Source organism: Phaeoacremonium minimum (genome assembly GCF_000392275.1).
Source record: "Phaeoacremonium minimum UCRPA7 unplaced genomic scaffold PA7_03_scaffold_496, whole genome shotgun sequence".
Lineage (NCBI taxonomy): Eukaryota > Fungi > Ascomycota > Sordariomycetes > Togniniales > Togniniaceae > Phaeoacremonium > Phaeoacremonium minimum.
The window spans coordinates 409,762-432,011 of NW_006921398.1; the positions used below are offsets into that span (position 1 = coordinate 409,762).

General features: G+C 51.7%; 7 protein-coding genes across 7 annotated transcripts; 2 read left to right on the plus strand and 5 right to left on the minus strand.

Annotated features, from left to right (window-relative positions):
- Window positions 1-1,135: 1,135 nt before the first annotated feature.
- UCRPA7_6844 (putative pex2 pex12 amino terminal region protein) lies at window positions 1,136-2,434 on the plus strand (the record flags this gene model as incomplete). Its single annotated transcript, XM_007919380.1, has 1 exon — window positions 1,136-2,434. One exon carries the CDS (start codon window positions 1,136-1,138, stop codon window positions 2,432-2,434), a length of 1,299 nt encoding a protein of 432 aa, XP_007917571.1.
- A 666-nt stretch (window positions 2,435-3,100) lies between these two features.
- On the plus strand, window positions 3,101-5,293 carry UCRPA7_6845 (putative endo- -beta- protein; the record flags this gene model as incomplete). The annotated part of the gene is made up of 4 exons (XM_007919381.1): window positions 3,101-3,201; window positions 3,260-3,483; window positions 3,537-3,706; window positions 3,761-5,293. 4 exons carry the CDS (start codon window positions 3,101-3,103, stop codon window positions 5,291-5,293), a joined length of 2,028 nt encoding a protein of 675 aa, XP_007917572.1.
- Window positions 5,294-5,536: 243 nt separating this feature from the next.
- UCRPA7_6846 (putative calcineurin-like phosphoesterase protein) lies at window positions 5,537-6,621 on the minus strand (the record flags this gene model as incomplete). Its single annotated transcript, XM_007919382.1, has 2 exons — window positions 5,537-5,908; window positions 6,082-6,621. 2 exons carry the CDS (start codon window positions 6,619-6,621, stop codon window positions 5,537-5,539), a joined length of 912 nt encoding a protein of 303 aa, XP_007917573.1.
- A 927-nt stretch (window positions 6,622-7,548) lies between these two features.
- UCRPA7_6847 (putative sh3 domain-containing protein) lies at window positions 7,549-8,777 on the minus strand (the record flags this gene model as incomplete). Its single annotated transcript, XM_007919383.1, has 4 exons — window positions 7,549-7,760; window positions 7,851-8,534; window positions 8,596-8,689; window positions 8,739-8,777. The coding sequence occupies 4 exons, from the start codon at window positions 8,775-8,777 to the stop codon at window positions 7,549-7,551; spliced, it is 1,029 nt and encodes a 342-aa protein (XP_007917574.1).
- A 1,417-nt stretch (window positions 8,778-10,194) lies between these two features.
- On the minus strand, window positions 10,195-10,497 carry UCRPA7_6848 (putative sh3 domain-containing protein; the record flags this gene model as incomplete). Its single annotated transcript, XM_007919384.1, has 1 exon — window positions 10,195-10,497. The coding sequence occupies one exon, from the start codon at window positions 10,495-10,497 to the stop codon at window positions 10,195-10,197; it is 303 nt and encodes a 100-aa protein (XP_007917575.1).
- Window positions 10,498-11,926: 1,429 nt separating this feature from the next.
- On the minus strand, window positions 11,927-14,445 carry UCRPA7_6849 (putative plasma membrane channel protein; the record flags this gene model as incomplete). The annotated part of the gene is made up of 7 exons (XM_007919385.1): window positions 11,927-11,962; window positions 12,018-12,081; window positions 12,135-13,128; window positions 13,180-13,288; window positions 13,338-14,227; window positions 14,284-14,321; window positions 14,384-14,445. 7 exons carry the CDS (start codon window positions 14,443-14,445, stop codon window positions 11,927-11,929), a joined length of 2,193 nt encoding a protein of 730 aa, XP_007917576.1.
- A 4,285-nt stretch (window positions 14,446-18,730) lies between these two features.
- Window positions 18,731-21,162, minus strand: UCRPA7_6850 (putative alpha-l-rhamnosidase protein; the record flags this gene model as incomplete). Its single annotated transcript, XM_007919386.1, has 2 exons — window positions 18,731-19,811; window positions 19,865-21,162. The coding sequence occupies 2 exons, from the start codon at window positions 21,160-21,162 to the stop codon at window positions 18,731-18,733; spliced, it is 2,379 nt and encodes a 792-aa protein (XP_007917577.1).
- Between the last annotated feature and the right edge of the window lie 1,088 nt (window positions 21,163-22,250).

Here is a 22,250-nt window from a genome sequence, read left to right on the forward strand (position 1 = left end):
CAGTGTTGAATTTCCCATGTTCGCATGTCGCCATGATTGCGCCGTCTTTTTTCCTCTTCATGACGCCCTTGAGACTCGACAATCGCTTCCCCACCTGCAGGATCTCGCACTCGATGAGCACCGTCTCATTCGCTGGAATCGGCCGCAGATATGTCACATTCAATGTCCTTGAGACCCCAAGCAGGAACCAGAACCCGGGCTTGTTGATGAGCGCCAGCACGAGCGTGGTGCAATAGTCAAAAAGCGTGGCGGCACACCCGCCGTGCAGGTTGCCCAGCTTGTTGCAGTGCTGCCACTGGACCTCGTACTCGAAGCTCGCACTCGGATGCGGCGCCGAGGCGTTAGTCGAGACGAGCTTGAGATGCGGGAGTAAGCTGCTTATATAGTCCTTGAAGCGCGGGCGTCAGCACTTTAATTTGAGCTGAGAGTTTTATACTACAGTGCCTTCTGCTTTCTTTGTAGTGTTACTTACATGAAATTCCGGGCTCTTGTCCTGGATAGATGCGTTCTTCAGCCATTCTTTTAAACGCTCCTCTCCCGTAACTTGTTGAAGTCTCTTGAGTACGGCGGCTGGGGTATTTAGTTCTTCGGCACCTATGGCCCCCTCTTTGTCCGTACTTGGCATGCCTATCGCCTTGAAAGAATACGGCCAGAAAGGCTCTTCAGATTGATGCTATGATAGCGGGCGTAGCCACGATCACATGGAGATGTGACCCTTGAAAGCGGCCTTCTTAACCCGGCGCAGAATTGCCCCAAGTCGCCCCGCTTTGATAGTATCACAATTAGGAATGGTTTTACTTTCAAATCATAATGAAAATACGAGTTTGAAAGTATTCAAAGTGGACTACTTGGATGCTACAGAGAATGAACTCCAGCTGTTGAAGATAGCTCTCCGCATTGTGGTGTGGGGGTGGGTGCTGGAGACAAGCCTGTGACGCAGGGTCGCCGCCCAGGCCGGTACCCCAATTGCGAGAACCTCGGCAATTCTCCCTCGTGCATTGCGGCTCATCATCCATCACACGAGGACTACCGACAAACACCACACATGTAAATGCACTTCGTTCATCAGCCGCAACGAGCAGCGCGATCTACGATTGCCAATCCGGGCCAAATGAGACACCAATGCAAGTGAGCCATGGAGTTCGTTACTGCTCTTCGGGGCTCCTTCGATGACCAGAAACCCTCGCTCTTTGAGCTGCTCTCAGAGCAGCAGCTCAATTCTCTACTCCCGCCGACGTTACGCTATCTCCTTACCGTTGCGACTCAGCGCCATCCTCGATACCTACTCAGGATACTCAACTCCTTCGATGAGCTCTACGCACTATGCTTTCTCATCGTAGAGCGACACTACCTGCGAACGCGAGGAGGCTCCTTTACTGAGCACTTCTATGGCCTCAAGCGCGAGAAGGCGCTCGCCTCCGAGATCCCGCGCGCCTCACACTCGGCACCAGCGATCGTCCGAGATACCCTCAAGTTGAGAAGCGCAGACATATGGAAGAACCTAGCCGTCATGGTCGGCATACCCTACCTGAAGCGCAAGCTCGATGAGGCATATGAGGTCAACGCCCCACGCGAGCTGCTAGGCGCGGCATACACACGGCTGCCGCCGAACCCGTCCATCAAGGACCGTTTGCTGCACTACTACCGGTGGTTTCTGCGGAACATATACCCAAGCGTCAACGCCGCGTACTACTTCTCGCTGCTTGCGTTTAACCTGGCCTATCTGTTCGACAACAGCAAGTACCACGACCCATTTATGTGGCTGATAGGAACGCGGGTCCGGCGGATGAATGCGGCAGACTACGCCGCGATCGAGGCCTTGGGCAAGGCATCAACAAAAGGCGCCCCGCCCGGTGCGACATCATTGTTCTCCCCGAGGAACATTGGGTCCAGAGCGCTGTCGAGCCTGTCAGTCCTGCTGCCGACGAGCATCTTCGCGCTAAAGTTCCTGGAATGGTGGTACGCCTCGGACTTTGCGAAGCAGCTCTCCAGGCGAGCGGCCGAGAGCTTGGACCTGCCCCCACCGGTGGTCTCCGGCATGAATGAGCCCAAGCATCGCAAGGCTAGTGCGAAAGCGGCGGCTGAGAAGGCGAGCCAAGGGCAGGAGGACGATGGCCAGACGGCGGAGGAGACGTTGGCAGAGTCCGCTCCCGTGGCAACCCCGTCGCTGCTCCCCATCTACACCGTCCCCGCGCCAGCAGACTCGGAGCTCTGCCCCATCTGCGAGGACGAAATCACTACTGCGACGGCGTGTCAGACCGGCGTCGTCTACTGTTATACCTGTATCCATAGATGGATCAGCGGCGCGCATCCCAAGCAGGAGGCCTTCATGGCCGACAAGACGGGCAAATGGGAGAGTGGCGCCGGTCGGTGCGCTGTTACGGGAAGGCGCGTGCTGGGCGGGACGGAAGGACTGAGACGGATCATTGTGTGACAAAGGATATAAGGAAGCATGGATGGCAAAAAGACATGGCGGAGCGTTTGGGTCTCGGCTTGGCTTCTCACAATGGAACCCGCATTGCGTCTGGAGTTTAGGGCCACAACTTGAACAAAATTTCTGTAACCAAATGCATCATTATTGAATTATCATTGCACGTTTTCATCCAGATTTTCTAGTTGGGGTAATTCTGTTGGATTCCAGTGGGCGCGGTGCCTCGGCGCTCGACAGCCATTCGGCTTGGTCGCTAGTGATTGTCTGTTGTCTAAGTGGTATGAAAGTCCACCCAGATCGCGCGCATCGCAACCCGCAAGCAGTAGACCACGCATGTTTCTGGGCTAGACCACCGAGCACACTGGGCTCTTAGCCTTGTTCAAGCCCGGTCTATGCCCGGTTTTGTCAAGTGTCTGTCTGAATGGCAAGGCTATGAAGAATGCTGTCGTGTCGCGCCGTCCCACTTAGCGAGGTATCGACATTCCAGACAAAGGGGCATGACGAACTCGTCCAAACATGCCATGTATAATAGACACGGCCGGTGCTGCTGCTCGGATGTTCCAGAAGGCCGCTGAGTTATCGACAGCTGTTTTGTTTTTGGGTGTTCGACACCATACTCTCTCACCTTAGTCACTCATTATCAAGTAGATAGTCACTCGTTTCGACATCATGTCGCTCTCCTACTCCCTCACCTACTCCTATGCAGGAGACGCCTTGATCAATGGGTTCAACTTCTTCAACGAGACCGACCCCAGCTCGGGTTTCGTGGCGTAAGTCTACCCGCCGACCTTTTATATAACAAAAATGATGAACTGACACTCCATCAAGATACCAAAGCAGGGAGGCTGCTTATGAGCAGGGGTTGTACTCCGTTGACCCCGTCAGCGATGTTGTCACCCTGAGGGTGGACACCACCAACACTTATGCTACCGATGGTAGCGACGGCTACAGGCCGTCTATTCGCATCGAGAGCAAGGAGGCTTTCAACCACGGTCTGATCATTGGTGACTTTGCCCACATGCCTGGATCCGTCTGCGGCTCATGGCCCGCATGTAAGTCAGCATGAAGCCACTACCTAGTTCAAGATAAACTAATTTTGTTGAAGTCTGGATGTACGGCCCCGACTGGCCAGAATCGGGTGAGATTGACATCATCGAGGGTGCCAACACCGCTGTAGAGAACCTCATGTCTGGCCACACCGCGTCGGGTTGCACACTGCCCAGCACTGGAGGCTACACTGGCACCCAAGGAAACACAGACTGCACCAGTCCTGGCGTAAGTAATGATGTCCAGACTTTGATTGCAGCAGAAATCTAAAACTTGGAGCAGGATAATGGCAACATCGGGTGCAACTACACCCCGCCCGACTCCGATACCTCGACTTATGGTGATACTTTCAACGCCGTCGGCGGTGGCATCTATGCCGTCGAGTGGACCTCAGACGCGATCAAGATCTGGCACTTCCCCAGAACTGCCATTCCCACTGATATCACTTCCAAGACTCCTGACCCGACCGCCTGGGGTGAGCCGCAGTCTATCTTCGGTGGCTCAAGCTGCGATGTCGACACTTTCTTCAACGACATGAGCATTGTCATCAACATGGACCTCTGCGGTGCGTATGCTGCCAACGTCTGGGGTGTCACCGATACTTGCGACTCGAACGCTGCTACCTGCAATGAATGGGTTGCTCAGAACCCTTCTGCCTTGGAGAACGTGTACTGGGAGATCAACTCCATCGATGTCTACCAGAAGCCCGAGATCGTGTCTAGCAGCTCGAGCGCCGCCTCGCTTGGATTCCCCTCAAGAACCGTCACACTCTCTGGCATCTTTGGCAACTCTTCCACTGTCGCGCCCGCCAGCACTGGCCTCCCGACCGCTGCTACCACGGCCGATGCTACCACGACCCCGGCTGGTGTATCTGTCTCGTCCACCAACACCGCTGTCATTCCCTCGTCTACTGCTGGCCTTAATGATCCTGCTGCTATTGGCGACTTCACCTTCTTGGGATGCTTCGGTTCCAACTCCAGCTATCCGACCTTCAACATTGCCGGCAGTGATGCTGCCATGACTCCCGAGGTCTGCGTCGGTCTCTGCGCCTCGAACAAGTACGCTGGTGTCTACGACACATCCTGCTACTGCGCCGACGACCTTGATGCCCTGACCCAAGCCATCCCTGACACGGACCAGTGCGACGTCCCTTGCCCGGGTGATGCTTCCGAGTCCTGCGGTGGTCTTGCTCCTTGGGCAGTGAACGGCACCAGCCTTGCCAGCAGATCTCTCAGCTCTTTCTCGCGTCTGCACCGTCGTGCTGCCCCTGCCCAGATCCTGCTCACCATGTATGCCAATCTTGCCGTCATCCCGGACCCGCCGGCGGCTCCTGGCATGGGTGGCGGCGCTGACGCTGTTGTCACCGCTCACGTCACCAGCACTGTCGTCTCTACCATCACCTCCACGGTCACCTACGTGTCCGTGTGCTCCACCAACCCGGCCATCCTGGTCACCCTGGAGTACTGCACCACGTGGACCGTGACTGGCTGCGGCTGCGCCCACGACACGACGCCTGCCGTTGCCATGAGCACGATGGTTGCCGCCTGCGACGCTTGCGGTGCTTCTGGCGAGTCCAGCGTCACATTGACCGTCCCTGCCGCTGTGTGCACCACCGCTGCTGTCACGACTGCCGCTGTCACAATCCCCGTCGTACCGGCCTCGCCGACCGGCGGTAACACCACCGTACCAGTCCCGACCGCAACCGGTCTCGTCGTCGTCGCGGCGGCTGGACCCGGCGTCATCGGCATGGCCAAGGAGTTCGTCAGCGTCGCCGCCATTGGCTCGCTGACACTGGCTTTGGCTCTGGTCCTGTAAGGATGAGCTTGGTGAGAATAAACTTGATGTTGATGTCCTGCATAGTACGGAGTGGGTGGCATAATAATTTGGAGTGGCGCAGCCCTTGGATCTATTTGGCTTTTTAAGTAGCACGTCTGCTTCTGCCTGTATTACCCTATCATATCATCTCCTGAGCGCAATGAATGATATGGATTACGTATGCAGCTCTCTCCTGTGACATGCTTGAGTGATAATGTGTCTGTTGCGCTGTAGGATTCATGATTAGAGGTCTACGACTTCCACGCCCTCTTTGCGCATCTTGCCAGTGTTTCCGTACATGCATCCTGCGTTGATCATCAGGGCGGCATTGTTTGATCCGGGCCCGCCCATCACCCATTTCCACAGGATGCTGTGTGCGCCGTACCAGAGAACTCGCAGGGCGTCGGTCCACCTTGCGCTGGGGAGTATCTCGTGGAGAGGACCTCTCTTGGGTTGGGACATGACTGACTCGTAGGCTCTCTGGCAGTCATCAAAGTAGACTGCCTCTCGACCGCGGCCCCAGTGGACATGGCCAAAGACATGTAGCTTTGGCTTGACTCTCCAGACCTCTTCTAGTAGACCTGGGCAGCCGATCCCCAAGTCTCTGTGGTGGCGCTGATTTGCACGTTAGAAGAAAGTAGAAAAGGCCTAAGCGCGGATAGTCTTACTGGTGGTGCGTGTGTCACAAGGACATCTGTCTCTGTGGGAATGATACCCTTCCATGGCGGAAGGTGGGCGGGATATTGAAACCTAAGGAGTAATCAATTAATTAGGTTGCGAAATCATACTTGGAAGTCTACTGACGCGAAATCAGAGCCGCCGCATTTTGGAATGTCCGGTGCTCCCCAAATATTCAGCCGCCTGGCTCCTTTGAACTCAAGAGTCACAGACTGGCGCTCGAGGTAATGAATGCCCTTGAGCTCGACCTTCCGTCCCGAGGCTTTGTCCTCGGGCCTCCGAGCCAGCTCATCGAACCAACTGTCGTGGTTCCCGCAGACGAGCACCTTGTGCCTGTGCGGCAGCGAAGCCAGCCAGTCGACCTGCTTCTGGATATCATCGACGGTGCCGGCGTTGGTGAGGTCGCCGGCGTGGATGAGCAGGTCGCCATCCGGCACGGGCACGATGTGGTCGTGCGTGTCAGAGATGCAGACGACACGAATGGCGGGCCTGTCACGCGGGGGCCGAAAGGGCCGGCCACGCAGGAAGAGAATGATGTGGAAGATGCGCAGGACGAGTGCCTGGAGTGGCGAAGCGAGGAACTCGTCCAGCAGCGTGGGCTTCTCCCAATCGTTGCTGCGCCGGAGCTTGAGGACTTGGAGGAGGCCCATCTTGAAGGTTTCGGGCTATCTCTCTGTTTTCTAGAAAGACAGGGTATGTTCCAAGGATAAATACGTGCAGAGTCTCTATTGAATTAACATGCTAAAGTGAAGGTTACTGCTGGCCAATGTAGGTGCTCTAATCCATGGATGTCCCGATGACATCAATTTACTACCTATAGGAGGAGGTAGAGTCCGACCTAGGTAGCTCCTTACTTTTGTTAGGCCATCGTAAGTATGCCGTAACTAGGATTTCTGATTGGAGGGAGCTATAAGCCTCAGTGGACTCGGGGTTGGAGGCGGCATGGTGCTGATAACTAGCCTTCTATTGGCTAGGAATATTAGGGTCGCCGTTGTTGCCCAAATACTCCACTACACACCACTCTTCTGTAAATTCTCTATCAGGTAGCTTTGGAAGGCCCCTTATTCTCTCTGCTCTGGAATAGCTCTGTCCATGATCTAATTTTGGCTCGAAATGAACTCAACCCCTTGTGGTGTAGATGGCTATCACAGTGGACTGTAAGCGACGCATTGTAATCCATTGGTCCGCGGTTCGAGTCCGCGCGAGGGGATGGTCCTTTTTTTTACCATTTTTTTTTTCTTCCAAATTATCCCTTATATTTTTCTTCGTAGTCGGAAGACGAAGGTGCCAAGGCAAGTAAAGGATTGAAGATAGATAGCTGACAACATGCGTGCTCAAGAGGAAGCGCTTTGGGGTACTGACACAGAGTAGCTTGGTTGATCAAACTTCAGAACTCCTTATCGTCCCGAGACCACTTATATTGGTATATAAAAAGATAGCGATGCCTGCCAAACCACCCAAGTCACTTGAACCGCTTTGTTATTATGATATTATATCCAAAAATCTTGTAAATCGTCCCGAGTCCTTCCTCCCGGGAATCGTGCAAGTTGTGCACAGCTATGAAGACCGCCTCGGTTTTAGAAGATCACTGTCATGGAAGACGGGGTGACTGTCTTGGTCTTGTCAGTAGAGCCGCCTGTGCTGCGATGCCGAAGAGGCGGCATCCTCAAGCTGCGCTTTCGTTCGCTGCTGGTAACGCTGGCGCCATCTGACACTTGTACTTCCGTGAGGCTGTTGGGCTCGATATGGGACTGTGGAAATATGCCCCATTTGCCTTTCGAGTTGGTCCCTGACCAACACCAGTGTCCCGAATATGCCCCTTTGCATACAGTTAGTCGATTACCGAGTAAACGCACTTTTAGAAGGGAACTGCACTTACAATTTATATTCGTGATCATATCGCCCTTGTCCAATTTCAGCCAGTCTCCACGGTCCTTGTTCTTAACAGACCACTTCCAACGAACGGCAGCCTTCATATTGCTCGTTCCCAGCTTACGGATGTCTTTCTCCTGAGGAGGGTCGAGTCTGACCACATCAGCAGGGAAAGCTGCCCAGTCATGGTCCGCCCAGCCAACACACCACTGGCCCTGATATTTGGCAGGGAACTCCACTCCGACGATCTTCGCCCCAGTAGCGAATTGCAAGACTTTCATGCCATCGGGAGGACGCCTTATCGATTTTGAAGGTGTTGATCTGTACATTTCGATCGCTGTTGCCGATGGAAGCAGGCTGAGCTCTCGAGCAAGCGCTGGCATTTGTGAAGCTTGGGGCGGGTTCTCGAAGCATAGGTCGTAGTCGTTCCTGAAATTTGTGGGGATCTCCTTGCTCTCGATCACGGTCAATCCAGGCACCTCGGGCAATGGTCGAGGATGCCTAGCCAAATGGGAGAACAGCTGTTTTTGGCTGAAGAATACTGTAGAATCGCTTTCGTCCAATGTCTCGCCAACTTGTATGCAGAATAGACACGCGTAAAGTTGGTCTTCGACGTGCTTTGCTGGGAGATGGCTTTTTTGGAGGAATCGGAGACGAAAGCCAATACCACTCGATCTATAGTTGCCAGAATCTGGTAAAGTGTTAGTATACACATGTCATGATGTGAGATGGCTCGATCATAGCTGGTATACCTTCTTTGTTTATGTCTCTTTCGAGTTGTTTGAAGTCTAACTCATACGGGCAAAACTTGCACTTAGCAATTTCCACGCCGCCAGTGGACAGGCCCTGTTCAATGATTAATACGGGACAATATGAGAAGAGGTTGGGAACGAACCTGTTTCTTGATTCTCTTCACACCGAGGCCACCTCGCATGACTTCCTTCGCACCTTCGCAAAACCCTTTCAACTGATGGAAAGAGCTTGTCTCCGTAATTCTGAGATCCGCTCTGCGAACAGGTACTTCAGGTTCTGCCTGCGGTTGCGGTGTTTCCTCGGCCACTGGAATCAAACCGTCCGGAATATCATTATCTTGATGAAGTGCCTGAAGGCCAGACTCATCTCTGAATGTCTCTCGCGACATGGGCTTGATACCTTGACTGACTGGCGATGTCGGATTCACTTTCTGGCCATGATTCGGCACAAACGAAGCAGAGACATTGGCTACCGGGCTATTTAAACCGCCTGAGATTGTGGATGTCCTGTTCGCCGTCGAAGCTGGGCTTGCCATCTCATAATACGAGTCTATCCGTGTGTTGTCGAAGACAGAACTTTGAGCTGATGCATTCGTAGAACTGGCTTGAGAATCTCTTTGGTTCCAAGATGGAAAGACGGCGGAACCTCCTGAATGGATTTGATCACTAGCCGAAACAATACCTGAGTTTGCATTCAGACCATAAGGAGTCGTTTCAGAAGGAATCGGAGGCGATCTACTGTGTAGCTGACCCAAGGACGCATCTCGCATTGGATATGTTGGATTCGATGACCCATTCAACTCGGCACGGGAAGAAAGAATTCCCGTCCAGTTTTGAGCTTTAGCTTTCTCCTGACCTATCTCAGGAACTGCGACCTTGTCGTCTAGTGTCGCATGTCGGTACGGGGTAGGCGCCCCTTGAACTACGCTGAACGGTGATGTAGGGTCAATAGGGGACTCGGGAATGGACATCGACTCCCGACGTTCCCTATCAGCACTTTTCAAGTCTTCCTCGGCCGCGTCTGTAGTAGCCGGGCTGACTGTCCGATCCCATGGATCTGGTGGTGGTTGTGCAGGAGGGGGAGGTAACGGGGGTAGCTGTAAAAGAGGTGCTGGAGGTCTTATTGAGAGCGGCGGAGGTACCGCTGAAGGACTTCTTTTCAGGGGTCGTGAAGAGTCGTTGAGTCCAACGTCAGGGCCCGACTTAAAACTCATCAGAGCTTCAGTTGGGTCCTTAGGCTTTTCGCCTGCGCCCACGTATGATACATGAACTGGAGTAGAATGTTCTGGTGTCTGAGTTACTTGACTTTGGGACAAGGGTCGTTCCAGCGACTGTCCATCCAGAGGCAGCTGGCCACGGATTCGACCTTCAATGGTATCACTAGCGACACTTCCTTGTGCCACGGAGCCCGGTCGGGAGTAGCCCATGAGATCGAAATCTGGTCTCGCGGGCGGTTCGAGCTTCATTCGGGTAATTACATGGACTATGCGCGGCGCAGCTTTCCTAGAGAGCGCCTGGAGCTCCGCGAACTTCTCAGCCTCGAAGCTGTCTGCGTCGACGTAATCTTCAAAATCGTAGAGTAGGCTGCCAAGCTCCTCGCTAAATTGGGATATCTCCTCTGCTCTTGTTAGCCGGCATGACGATGATTTTCAATTCAGACTTAAGATAGACCGCACCATTGTCTTTCAGAGCATTGACGAAGTTGGCGGCGAACTCGTCAAAGGTTTTCCTGCAGAGTGGCTCAATTTTCTTGAGTGCCCGCTCGCCTTCCTTGACCAAAGCCTGAGCGGCCTTGAGCATCTGCTCGTTTCCAGCCTCGCGGGCATTTTCGATGGCGGTGTTTCCCTGGGTGACAATCTCTCTAAAGGGACCCAATACCAGATCTCCAATAGCTTCATCCATTGTGAAGAGAAGTGGCGCTGCCGGCTTTGCGCCGGGCAGTTCGCGAAAGGGACAAGCAAGCCTCCAGTGAGAAAAGCTATTTGAGTAGATGTAGAGAAGATAGACGGATCGCGTAGTATACCCGGGCCTTCTCTATGAATAGATGGAGAAAATGCAGGACAAAACGCGAGGTATGAGAGCAGGTGAATCACACGCCCGATCGAGGACCGAGAGGATTAGCCAAGCACGAGACAGCTTCGCCTCGAGTGAGCGCAAGACGAAAGACACGCGGGAACCAGACTGATTGATTGACTGACGACAGAGATGAAATGAATTCGCGGCAGCAAGTGACTAACTGACTTAACGCCATCCATCATACTTGGGTCTTCTCAAGAAGAAATGCGCCTACCGCGAGCTGTTTTACCCTGCAGCGAGGTAGCTAAAGGTTCCTACCTCCGTAGGAGATATGCACTACCCTTCCTAGGTACCTAGGTACTTAGATAGGTGCCATGTATGCTAGAGGAAAGACAGACGGGACTTTGTGTGAATGGTAAACGGAAGGGGAAAGGGGGGCCAAATGGGAAGTCGCGATCCCCCCGTCTCAGTCCAGTCCGCAGAGGGAAGCTGCCCACGTGGGGGCTGATCGACGGTTTGAAAGGCGGCTTGCGGCCTGCCTAGCTTAGCTACAACCGCCTGCACTAGCAACGCCACGGGGCAAATAGCTGTTGCGCCTTGGGCTATGCCAGGTATGACTTTCTGGGATATGGCAGGCTGGATTCACAGACTCTCTTGACGAGTTGAGGGCATTCGCTCGTCCGGCCTCTCGTTAGCGAAAGAGGAGAAACTCGCTTCAGTCCGTCTGCTACATCGTGTGGTCGATTCGTGTCTCAGCTGCCCCGCTCCACTGTACACCCACCCCTGGACATTCGTGATAGATGGGCATACAGATAACTGCAAATTGTCCAATGGCGCCCGGTGACGTGAAGGGAATAGGACGTCTCAACCTTGTCGGCCTCGGTGCCCCTAAACTGTTGACCGGCAGCGGGACGGATGGCGCTGGGCTATTGGCTCGAATAATCAACAATGACATGCAGGGTAGCTTAGCCCCTGTAAAGCTAGAAGTCTTCGAGAATGTCGCACTGATAGGTAGGGTGGTATGGCAACAGGGGCCATGATCTTCGTCCAGCACGCCCAATCGCACGCTGCATGGGCTAGTCATACAAGCACTGATGCGCCTGATGGCGCGGCACTTCCTACCCATTGCAATGCTGTGCATCTGACACCGGTAATAAAAAAAGCTTGTGATAATTAGACTAATAACCCATAAATCGTTTTGCGTAATCCCCTGACTGTATACCGTGTTCCTAAAAAGCATCATGGACTCATCACTTTCCCCGTAGACGCAAGCCTCACCAGTCCATACTTAACTCCAGAGTTTCTTACTGTCTCTTCAAGCCTTGGCTGACTTCGTCTGGTTCGTTGTCACCTAAAATAGGTTAGCATGTGATGTCTCAATAAGATGATGAGCGTGGCCGACTAACTTCTGTAATCAAACGACGGCCGACTTGGATCGTCTCGGAAGCACCGCGCTGTCGCTGCCAGAACCTAAAGCTAGCATTAGCTTGCTGCACTCCATATCAGAAGGAGGATAGCCTCACGCTTCCTCGGGTGTACCCTGGCCCTTGATAGATGCCTCTCGAGCTTCCTCCTCCAGGGCTTCGCGGGTGATTTTCTCGCCCCCGCTGAAGCCCGGTCCGGCGGCACTCTCCGCAAGATCCGTCCCAAGTGTCTCCTCGAGCAAGTGCTTCCGCATAGCGAACCGCTGCGCTCGCTCCTTTTGAAGACCGGGGCTGTCAACTTTGCTTAGGACATAGCGAACGACAATCTGTACCACTAGGTAGAGGTGTTCGGCTAGAAGGATGCTAAGCAGAAGACCCCAGGCCTTGATGTTAGATGGATGGCCGTCTGGTCCATGTATGTCGCTCCTGAACAAGAAGACGATGGCGGCACTTGTGAGGCTACCTAGCCAGGATAGAAATCCGAGAGATGTCAACCATGGCCCGATAGAATCGGCTCGCCAGGGAATCGGTCGCTGACTCCCAATCGCAATCTTCATCGCGTCAGACCTTGCCTCAATCCAATTGTTGACCAGGAACGAGCATGCGGTGAGAGGCCAAATGACTGAAAACAGCGCGAGGTAGCCAAACTGAATGACCATCTCTCGGTAATCCACAGTCACGTCATACTCGTCTAGCTCGGCTTCATTGCGGACACGGGCAAGGAAAGCCGCTTCCTCTTCGACATCCTTAGGATGGAAGCCGCCCTTCTGAAGCTCAGATTGGACTTCTTCGACTGCTTTGAATGCCTTGCGTTTCACGTATGGTACTATGACCTCAAGGAGAAAATTGACAACCTGTGCTGTGACGGTGAAGTAGATGACCTGCTTCTTCAATCGATCCTGGTTGATCTCAAAGCTCTTAGTTTGGACCTTTCCATCCTTTGTGAATTTTTGCGCAGTTATTTGGAAGATATCGAGGTACGGAACCAAGACTCGGCCGAAGGGGACATAGACAAACGCGGTCAGAAATATAGGCAGATACGACGTAATGAAGTTGAGCACGAAAATCTTCTGCACGAATGCGGCTTGGTGAGCTTCAGGAATAGTTAGCACCAATTCAGAAGCCGCGAGTCTTGAGAACTTACAGTCTTGCGTTTCATAATTCTCCACAGCAGTCAGTTGCTCTGCTAAGCCGGTCAAGATCGTTTGTAGGGTTGGCATGACGACAGTGAGAATGACTGTAGGCAAGAAGACCTAAGAGCATCAGTATGATAGTTAAGTACCACTAATCGAGACCTCTTACCAGATACTGCTTGAAAGGTCCATCATAGACTTCGGAGATGAAGATCTCGATGGAAAAGCAGGTGAGAATCAGGCTCCCAAGAACCAGGACACAAGCCAATGCAAAAGGCACTTGAAGCAGTTGACGCTGAAGACGCTTGTACGGCGAGTACACCTTGACAATCTCTCCAGTCACAGGATCGTGGGCCTCTCTCTCAAACTCGAATTGCGGTCGAGGGTGTTGAATCTTTGAGACACCTCGGACGCCCCACTGAACCGCCAAGTCTACCTCCTTCTTCTTCCAATACTCGAAGAACACGACGGACCAGAGGCAGTTTACAATAGCGTACAGACTTGAGTACTGCCCCAGGATGAGCCATGCGCCGAATCCAAAGGCAGCGGGGAACAACAGGAAGGTAAAGTATGACTGTAGGAAGGCAAAATAGAAAGCAACCTTTTCTCCAAACTTGTCGCGGATGTCACCTAGGTCGGATTCGTCAAGGAAATACTTTGTGCTCCATTGTTTGATCCAGGCCCTGTTGAAGGCATGGTTGTGCAGCGGAAATATGGATAGGACGTATTTCCACTGGCCCGTCTTTGGTGTGACACCAGCACCGCCTTCGTTCTTCGGCTTCGTGATGAGCAGATAGACAAGCCTCAATCGCTCAGCATCAGTGATGGGTTCATCTCGAAAGTATTGAGATAGGTCTTTGTTTGGGGAGGAGGTTCGGACGCCGTATAGCCAATCTTGGACACGGTATTTGTAGATCTGTTTCTTGAGGAGGTCTTCGGAGGCGATTTTGACAAAGACGAGGAGGGAGGTCTTATGGCCTCTGCGGACTTCGGTTGCGAATCCGGTGTTTGCGAGGGCTTCGATGAGCTGCACGAAAGCTGCTTCGGCTTCGGATCCGTCTGGAAATTGCTCTTAGTCTTAGGTGTGCGGGATCGCAGAGTACCAGGTAGCTCACCTTTTGGTGGGATCTCGTAGTGTATGACATAATCGACGCTGAAAGAGACTTGAGTCCTCATGATTGTTCCAGCTTTGTGGAGCTGCTCGATACAACATACTTGAAGTTGGTGTTTAGCTCGGGCCGTTCCCCGGCGCCGTACAAACCGCGCAGGCTCGCCATGGTCGTACGCTCGACAGCGAGGGAGGGATTGCCAGTAGGTCCAGTGAAGCTCGAAACGTAGAATGCAAACCTGCTACAGATCGACTGTAGTGGAAGGGAAATAGAAGATGAGGAAATGAGGAAAATTAGAGGGTGATCAGAGACTAGGATGAAGTAAAGGTTATGCAGCTACAGCAGCAAGCAATGACGGGGGGCTTTCAATGACGATCAAGATCCAAGATCAAGGTCATCGGGCGGGACAACGTCACCACGCAGCTGGGTCCGACAGCTTTCAGCTGCCGACGACGCCCGTGCATCATATGCCCACCTACCTAGGGACTTAGCAAGATATGCCCGCTGTAACGCCAGGGAAAGCTTGTGTGGGGTGCCCTACTGCCGGCCCGGTTAGCGGGGTTCCCTGCCAAAATGCCAAGTAATTCTGTCATTCGTTCCCTCTTTTATCATAGCATTGTTTGGGTTCTGAGGGCTCAATAGTTTTCATAGAAGATAAAACATATGAATATATCTATGAGATATACTGTAGTGGTAATTTTCAAAGAAAGCCCATTTCTTAACTAGATGTATTTGCCTGTTAGCATATTTTGTCTGCTTGCGCGATTGTGGGGACCAGGCTGCCAGTTGACAGCTGAAAAGTCCTTGAAAATGCACTGCCTCTCCTGCCTTCACTTTCCTCAAGAAGTCTTCATGACAAAAGAATACTTACCCAGGTGAAACTCCATATCGAAGCGGTAAGTGTTCACCAAGTCACCACTCCATGAAACCGTCCAAGGACCTATTCGGCCATGTTCAGAGCACCGCCCGCCATGATATCTGCAAAAAATATCGCCACAGCAGCAGCACTAGAGCTCTCCTGCAAGAACCTCCGACTCTTCCAACACGCAGTCCGGTGAACAAGTGATTTCCCTTGGGATACCCTGGGCTTCTGTCAGTTGAAAAACCTCCCGAGCATGTGGGCTTCGCCAGTCACCAGCACTTACCGGCCGAGGTGGAGGATCGTCAAACCCGCAGCAGCACATCGGTCGAGGGTCATATTCTAAACACTTCTCGAGATAGTCTACCTTGCCGGGACCTGCGCGCACCGTAAATCTTAGCTAGGCATGCTTCACTGCCCCGTTGAGACAGAGCGACTCACCGATGCATTCCACTTGGAAACCCGAGTAGTCCAGATTATAGCAGCAATATGGGACGAGCCTTGGCGGACACGTATGGTTTTCTCCAGAGACTGGTACAGAAGTCGCTATTGCCGCAGTTATTTCTGCCATCACGGCCATTGTAGCTCCATAAGCGAGCAAGTTCGATATGAGAAGGCGCATCACGATATATTTGCGGAGGTATGGCCGCTAGAGACTGCGCAGCGTGTGTGATAAAGTCTGTCTGAGCCTGGTCTGCCGAATCGCAGTCTCCGATGATCTCGCCTAAGAATACAAGGTGAAGAGCCGCAAGCAGCAGCTGACAAGGTGTTCCCGTTGTTTATGGCTGCGCGCATCGACTCCAGCCAGGGTATAGAATAGGGAAGGTCGTAAGCAGAAATCGGCTCCTTCGTCCTATACAGTCTCGGTGATAAGATGCGAGGAGAGGTGAGCACCACTGTGGCATAGGCCATACAAGCCTCTCTTTAGTCTTGCTGCCACCATCCTCTCCTCGATCCTGCCCCTGACCTCGCACCCTGGTATTTCTCTATCTTCCCCACTGTTTTAAAGACCTTCGGGGATCCCAACAACATCCCTTTTTTTCTTTCCTTGTTAAAGATCCGGAAGTGTGTTCACTTTTTCAATTCTTCCAGTCTACCTCATTGACGGCTTTATCTGTTGAGGATCACTTCGTTCCCACTGCCAGTCATCTTATGGTTCGCCACCATCGTCAGGCTTAAGGTACCGCCAACTAGTGTCGAAGCGGAGGCAATGATCACTCGAGTTGTCCTCGAATAATTCGCTTAGAACGCAGTGAGGATGGATCGTGCCGGGGGATGAGATAGCCGCTCGAACCGCAGCCTCTGGCTTCGACGAGGAAGTGGTAACGTCTGGAGTTCGCGTTCCGCGTGTGAGCATGCCTCAATTTGTCAACATCGTGCGCAAAGGATCCCGAAGTTCAATTCTTTCGCACAATACTGTGTCCCGTTCGGAGTTCTTCCCTTTCGAAATTGCAACAGCTTCCGGAAGATCCTGCTGGTCCTTGCCGTGGTCGAGGGTGCCATCGTTGGCTGGAAATGCTTCGCCGTCCAACTCGAAATGGCCGTACTCTTTCTCATCAACTTCTATCATATCAAGGAGAAGTCTATCGAGTGGGGAATTTGCAACTGCCTTCTAAGTGATCAGTGGGAATATCCTTAATATCGAAAATATTCTCTATCTCCAGTGCTTTAGACGTAGCAACTTTATTGTCTCTTCGGATCTTTCAGAAGACAGCGACGTCTTTAACACTTTGTTCGTAGAGTCTGTAGAATAAGTCATAGACTTTTTGTGAGCGTCATAGTCGTCTTGCCCCTGTACCCTCAATGGTTGCCGCCTTCTCCATGCCCATCTCTCGACTAGTTCGCAAGTATCATCATCGATAGCTGTACCTCATCGTCAATGTTCCTGCATTTATCTCTAAATCTCGGAGTCTTAAGCCTTGCTGAAACTACGGTATGCCAGCCAGTCCAGATGTATCTTGTTGAGAGAGTCTATCGTGAGCAGTTTAGGGCTTTTTCGCTCTCTCTGCTATGGGAAAAGAGGCAGCTGTAAGGATCAATATTGTCTCAAACATTGGATTTTGGAACGATCTTAGCAAATATGCTAGCCACTGCGAAGGGATCTGGAAGTTGTCGAATATGCTCAGAACTCACATCAATTGTCTCCCACAATAAGCCACTGAAAACTGTCGTTAAACCCATGTTCAGAACCATAGGTGGTCGCCTAACAGCTTTGTAGTGTTTATCTTGAATGCCAATTATAGATGAATGATATGTCTTGATTGTTGCCTGTCTTGCTGCCTGAGTTAGAATAGAAGATGGCGATGAGCGGTCAGCCGTAGTCTAATCTTGCGGCTTAAAATCTTCCATGGGTCGGACTGAGGTAGCCTGCTCTCAGCAACAAGCCCGGCCGCGTTCGTGCCTAGGATATGGTCCACGAGTTTTACCACACTGATAGTAATACCTTGTGAGGCTAAACAGACCCTCCTTATGAAAAAGGGGAGACAAATTCGCCTCATTCAATGTAAGACATATAGTTGTATATGGTATTGCAATACGTAATTGATGTCACGGTACTTCCTTGTTCTCATTGATGCATTTCGATACTATTATACGACTCTGTTCGCGTGCAAGGCTCAAGAACGCAGGAAGACGAGGATTAACCAACATGACGGAATCCAAATTGTTTGGCCTAGCCAAAGTGGGTGACAAAAAGGCGAGACTGCAGACTCGCCAACTCTAACTTTGCCTCATATCCAAGATCTCAGATTCCAGAGTCAGAGGTCTCAAAACTGGTATTGATAGAATGTAACATTTACTCCTCCGCGAGGGTAATAAGTGTGATTTCCACAAAGGGAGCATTACCTCTTGTGCGGGGGACTATTATCTCTAAAAAGTTGATAGACCCGTGGTAGTAAACAGAAGCTTTGAGATCTTGATGAGTATTATGACACTCGATATTGAGTATCTTCTTCCTTCAGTAATAATGTTTATTACCCTGGTGGAGGAGTAGATGGTTGTAGAGAATTCTGTTGGAAAATCTGTGCTCATTTATGATAACATATCGAGGGTTGAAATTTGGAAGCTTTTAGCAGTCTTGCTTTTTTCGGTTGGCCAGCTCAACAGGTGTAAGCTCTCCCGTGCACTGGGACGGGGGGATTGTGGAGATCCCCGCCAAAGCAGGGGTTCTCCAAAATGTTCGACGCCATCTCAGCCAGAGACCAATAGTAATAAGTCAAAACCGGTTGCAGTCAGCCAATCAGTGTAACCCAAAGCCGGCGGAGGGGGTGCGAAATTTGGAAGTTGGATCATGGACAGATCTAGGAATGCCAGTACCATTCTACATGAGTGCTAAGTCGGCGAAAGAATTTTCAAATCAAGCATTCATCCCGGGGCTAGGAGAGCGATATCTGAGCAAATACAAGGGCAGCTTGAATTGAACACTCCTTGCCGGGGAAGACTTAGCCCGAAAGCGCTGACTTCGCCGTACACCCCCGTATGTCTAGAAATGTTGTGGTCCCCTCACCCTGGTGAATCTCCAGCTACACTTAGAATCATACAGCTCATGAAAGATGCCGTGACTGAAGTCTTCTAACATTTTATTATTGGATTGATCTAAGGGGTGATTTCTATCCAATACTTGCCCTGTGCCAACTCGAAAACCTTCCCAGTAAACACTCGGATCTCCTCGTTTGCCTCTCGGTGTACTTCAGCGACGCTTGTCTCTTTTGGTAGGACTAGTTCGCATGTAGTTCCCGTCGGGACAGAGACATTTACCATAGCTTTTTCATCTTGGAGGTCTCTGCGATCGAAGTCCACTGAGATCAAGCCATACGGGGACTCGATCTCGCCCCAGACGTGGTCAAACTCGCCTTTGAAGCACGGCCTCAATCTCCAACGGCGGTATGCATCTGATAGAGACTGAACACCCAGCACATAGCTGTAGAACCACTCGTAGATGGTGCCCAGCATATCGTGGCATTTCGAACGGCAATTATCCTGCCAGAATTCCGAGAGTGTGGTCTCCCCGCGGCGTAGGAATCGCATGTATGAGGGGTGCTCCTCTTGTCGCACCATGTCCAGTACAATGTCTGGTCGGTCTACATCGGGATCGGCTAATGTGTCCCAGAGATACTTGAGACCAATCTCGCCAGCCCTCATGACATGCCCCGATGCCTCGGCGTCTGCGACAAAGGCGGTGATAACATCGGCGCGATGTTCTGCTGGAACAAGCCCAAACTGCAAGGCTATGGACTGCGCGACCATTGTGCGATCTTTTGTTCCTGGGGTATCGAGGGAAGTGTAAAATGAATACGGATAGGTCTTCCTGTCTGTGACAAGCAGGTGCTTATTGTATACATCGTATATTCGGTCGGCCCAGGAGCAGAATCTAGCTTCGTCGTCAACACGCCCTAGCTCCTTAGCCATCATAGTCATGTTACGAAGGCACTTGTAGTACACGGCAGTTTCGATATTTGCTTGATGGTTTCCATATGCAATATCGCGGCCCCAATCGCCAAGACCATGCTCTATAAGGCCGCCGTGACGCTCTTTCCCTTTGATATATTCCATGTAACGTATACATGGCTGATATGCTTTGGCAAAAACACCAGTGCTACCGTAATATTTCTTGATGAGCTCTGGTAGCAGGCAAAGAGCTCCACCCCAAGTGATCGTATCGTGCATCGGACCACACCTGAAGTCGTCGTTAGTTGATGCGAAAAGAAGACCCCCGGAAAGTTAACTCACATATACCGGACCAGGGGCGCCATTGTTGGCACCAGTCCTGATGGCTCTTGGGCATCTATAATGTCGTCTATGATCTTCTGATACACAGCTTCGGTTTCGAACACGTACTGTGTGGCAGGAAAAAGTAATGATGTTACCTCCAACCACCCGAACTTTTCTATTTGGGGACAATCAGTATGATAACTGAAGATGTTGGAGCTGAAGGTCCAGCGACAGGCATTTATCAAGGCATTAACATCTTCTTTGTCCGTCTTGACGAAGCCCAGCCGCTTCGCTGCAGACGAAATGTGTCTAGCTATCACGGAGTGAATGATAGGGAGTCCATCTTTCCCATCCAGGGAAGCTCCCTCAATCTGGATATATCGAGCGCTGGTAAAACTAAAATCAGGCGTCCAAACCTCTCTTGTGCCTTGTCCGAGGAGCGTGACTTTGGAGTATACATGGGTCGCGAATTCGTCGAACAGAGGGTCAGGCATGAGTGCTGATCCATCCTCGCCAATTGTCTCGGAGTACTTGACACGGTATTCTGCGCCACTTGGTCCACTGGCCTCAATCTGAACCATGATTGAAGAATTTTGGCCGAGATCATACACGATCGTTCCCGGTTTGACCTGATTGTAGCTTATTGGCGTGAATGTGTCGTGAAGCACCACCGGCGGCTGGCTCTGATAGTGCAGCTTTCCGCGGGGACCTGTTACAGGTTTGGCTGGTGCCCACTTAGAATCGTCAAAACTTGGCGCGTCCCATCCAACCGGGTAGATTCGTCTGTCGTGATCTTCTGACGCATAGATATTTGCCAAGGTTGTTGCGCTCTTCCTAGCCTTCCATGTGCGATCTGAGGCAATGCATGAGTGGCTACCGTCGTCGTAGTGGATATGTACCTCTGCAAAGAAGCAAAGTTCGTTTCCATAGCGTACGTATGTGTTGTCCTCGTACATTGGCCAGAAGAACCGGTCGCCTTGGTCCCCAGCGTAAAACCCGTTGCCGACGTGGGCACCGATAACATTCTCGCCATTCAGAACCTTGTCCGTCACATCGTATCCCACAAACTGGACTGTTCTGTGATAGTTGGTCCATCCGGGGTCTAGGACGTGGAGGGACGCCGGTTTACCATTGATGCTCAAGTTAAAATGTCCTAAACCCGAGGCAAATATGATAACCCGAGCTGGATTGCGGTCGATGTTAAAACATTTGCGAAGGTAAATGGGCTTGTCGCCACCATCGCCTATCCAAACGGCCTTCCAGCGGTTTGCTTCATCTTCGAACCAAGTACGAAATATGAGACTACTGTGTGGCATCTGGGAAAGAGGATTTGGTTAGTGAATAGTCATTTCGTAGAGGAACACTCAGGTCATACGTAGGTTTGGTTCATGCTGTACGGTGGCAGGAGCCTCGAAGATGAAGGGTATGAGGTGTAGAACTCGTTGAGCGGACTTTTCACCTGGTTCTCATTCTGGTCCCAAATCCGTACGATCCAGTAGTAAAATGTTGTCGAATGAAAACCGCTCTCCGGCTTGCAAGAAATGTTGCGTTGCGCATCACTTTCGCAACGCCCAGTATCGTAGATAATAGCGTCTTGCTCAAGTGTCCTCTCAGTCGAGAGCACGATCTGATATGCCACTTGTCTTGTATCTTCGCTGACGGACTTGAACTTCCAATATACGCGAATCTCGTTAACATCTATTCCCACTGCTTCACCGAAGCCATGTATACCACATCTCACGACTTCCATCTTCAAGCACTCTATTAGTCTTAGATGATCCTGAACGGACTAGAATGGACGAACCTTGACGAAGTCAACTACCACATCAGAGAAGAGAAACAGAAAAAAGACGTCCACTTCTTGGCTCGGGTGATTGGCTCCCTTCGCGTCAGCGACTACCGGTACTCAAGTCCGAAGAGCCCGCAACCTCGTGGGTTTCTAGAGTAGAAATGGGGATGTGATACGGCCACGCCCCTTCAACGAAGTGGCGGCATTGGAGAAGTGGAGCCTGGACTAGGATAGGTGACCAGCTGGGGTTGGCTGTACTCCGCACATGCTGAGAACGCCATTACTACCTTGGCTACTTGTAAAATGATACGAAACAATCTTGAGGACTACAGAATGCACTTCATTTCAACTCTTTACCAAATCATTCATGGCGCCCCTCTCTTTGACCTGTGATCTATCGGGTGAAAGTCCACCGAATTCGAGCGAGAACAAGACATGGAGTTGTTGAAGCCACCTCGGTTATACACTCTCACCAGCCCCTTTCTTTGCCGGAGTCAGACATCGAGCCAACAAGGACACCCTCCATGTCCCCTGCATTGCGGCGGCCTAATTGCACCGGTGAATGGCACCACGCGCACAGATATATAGAGGCTGCTGGAACTCCACCACCCTCTT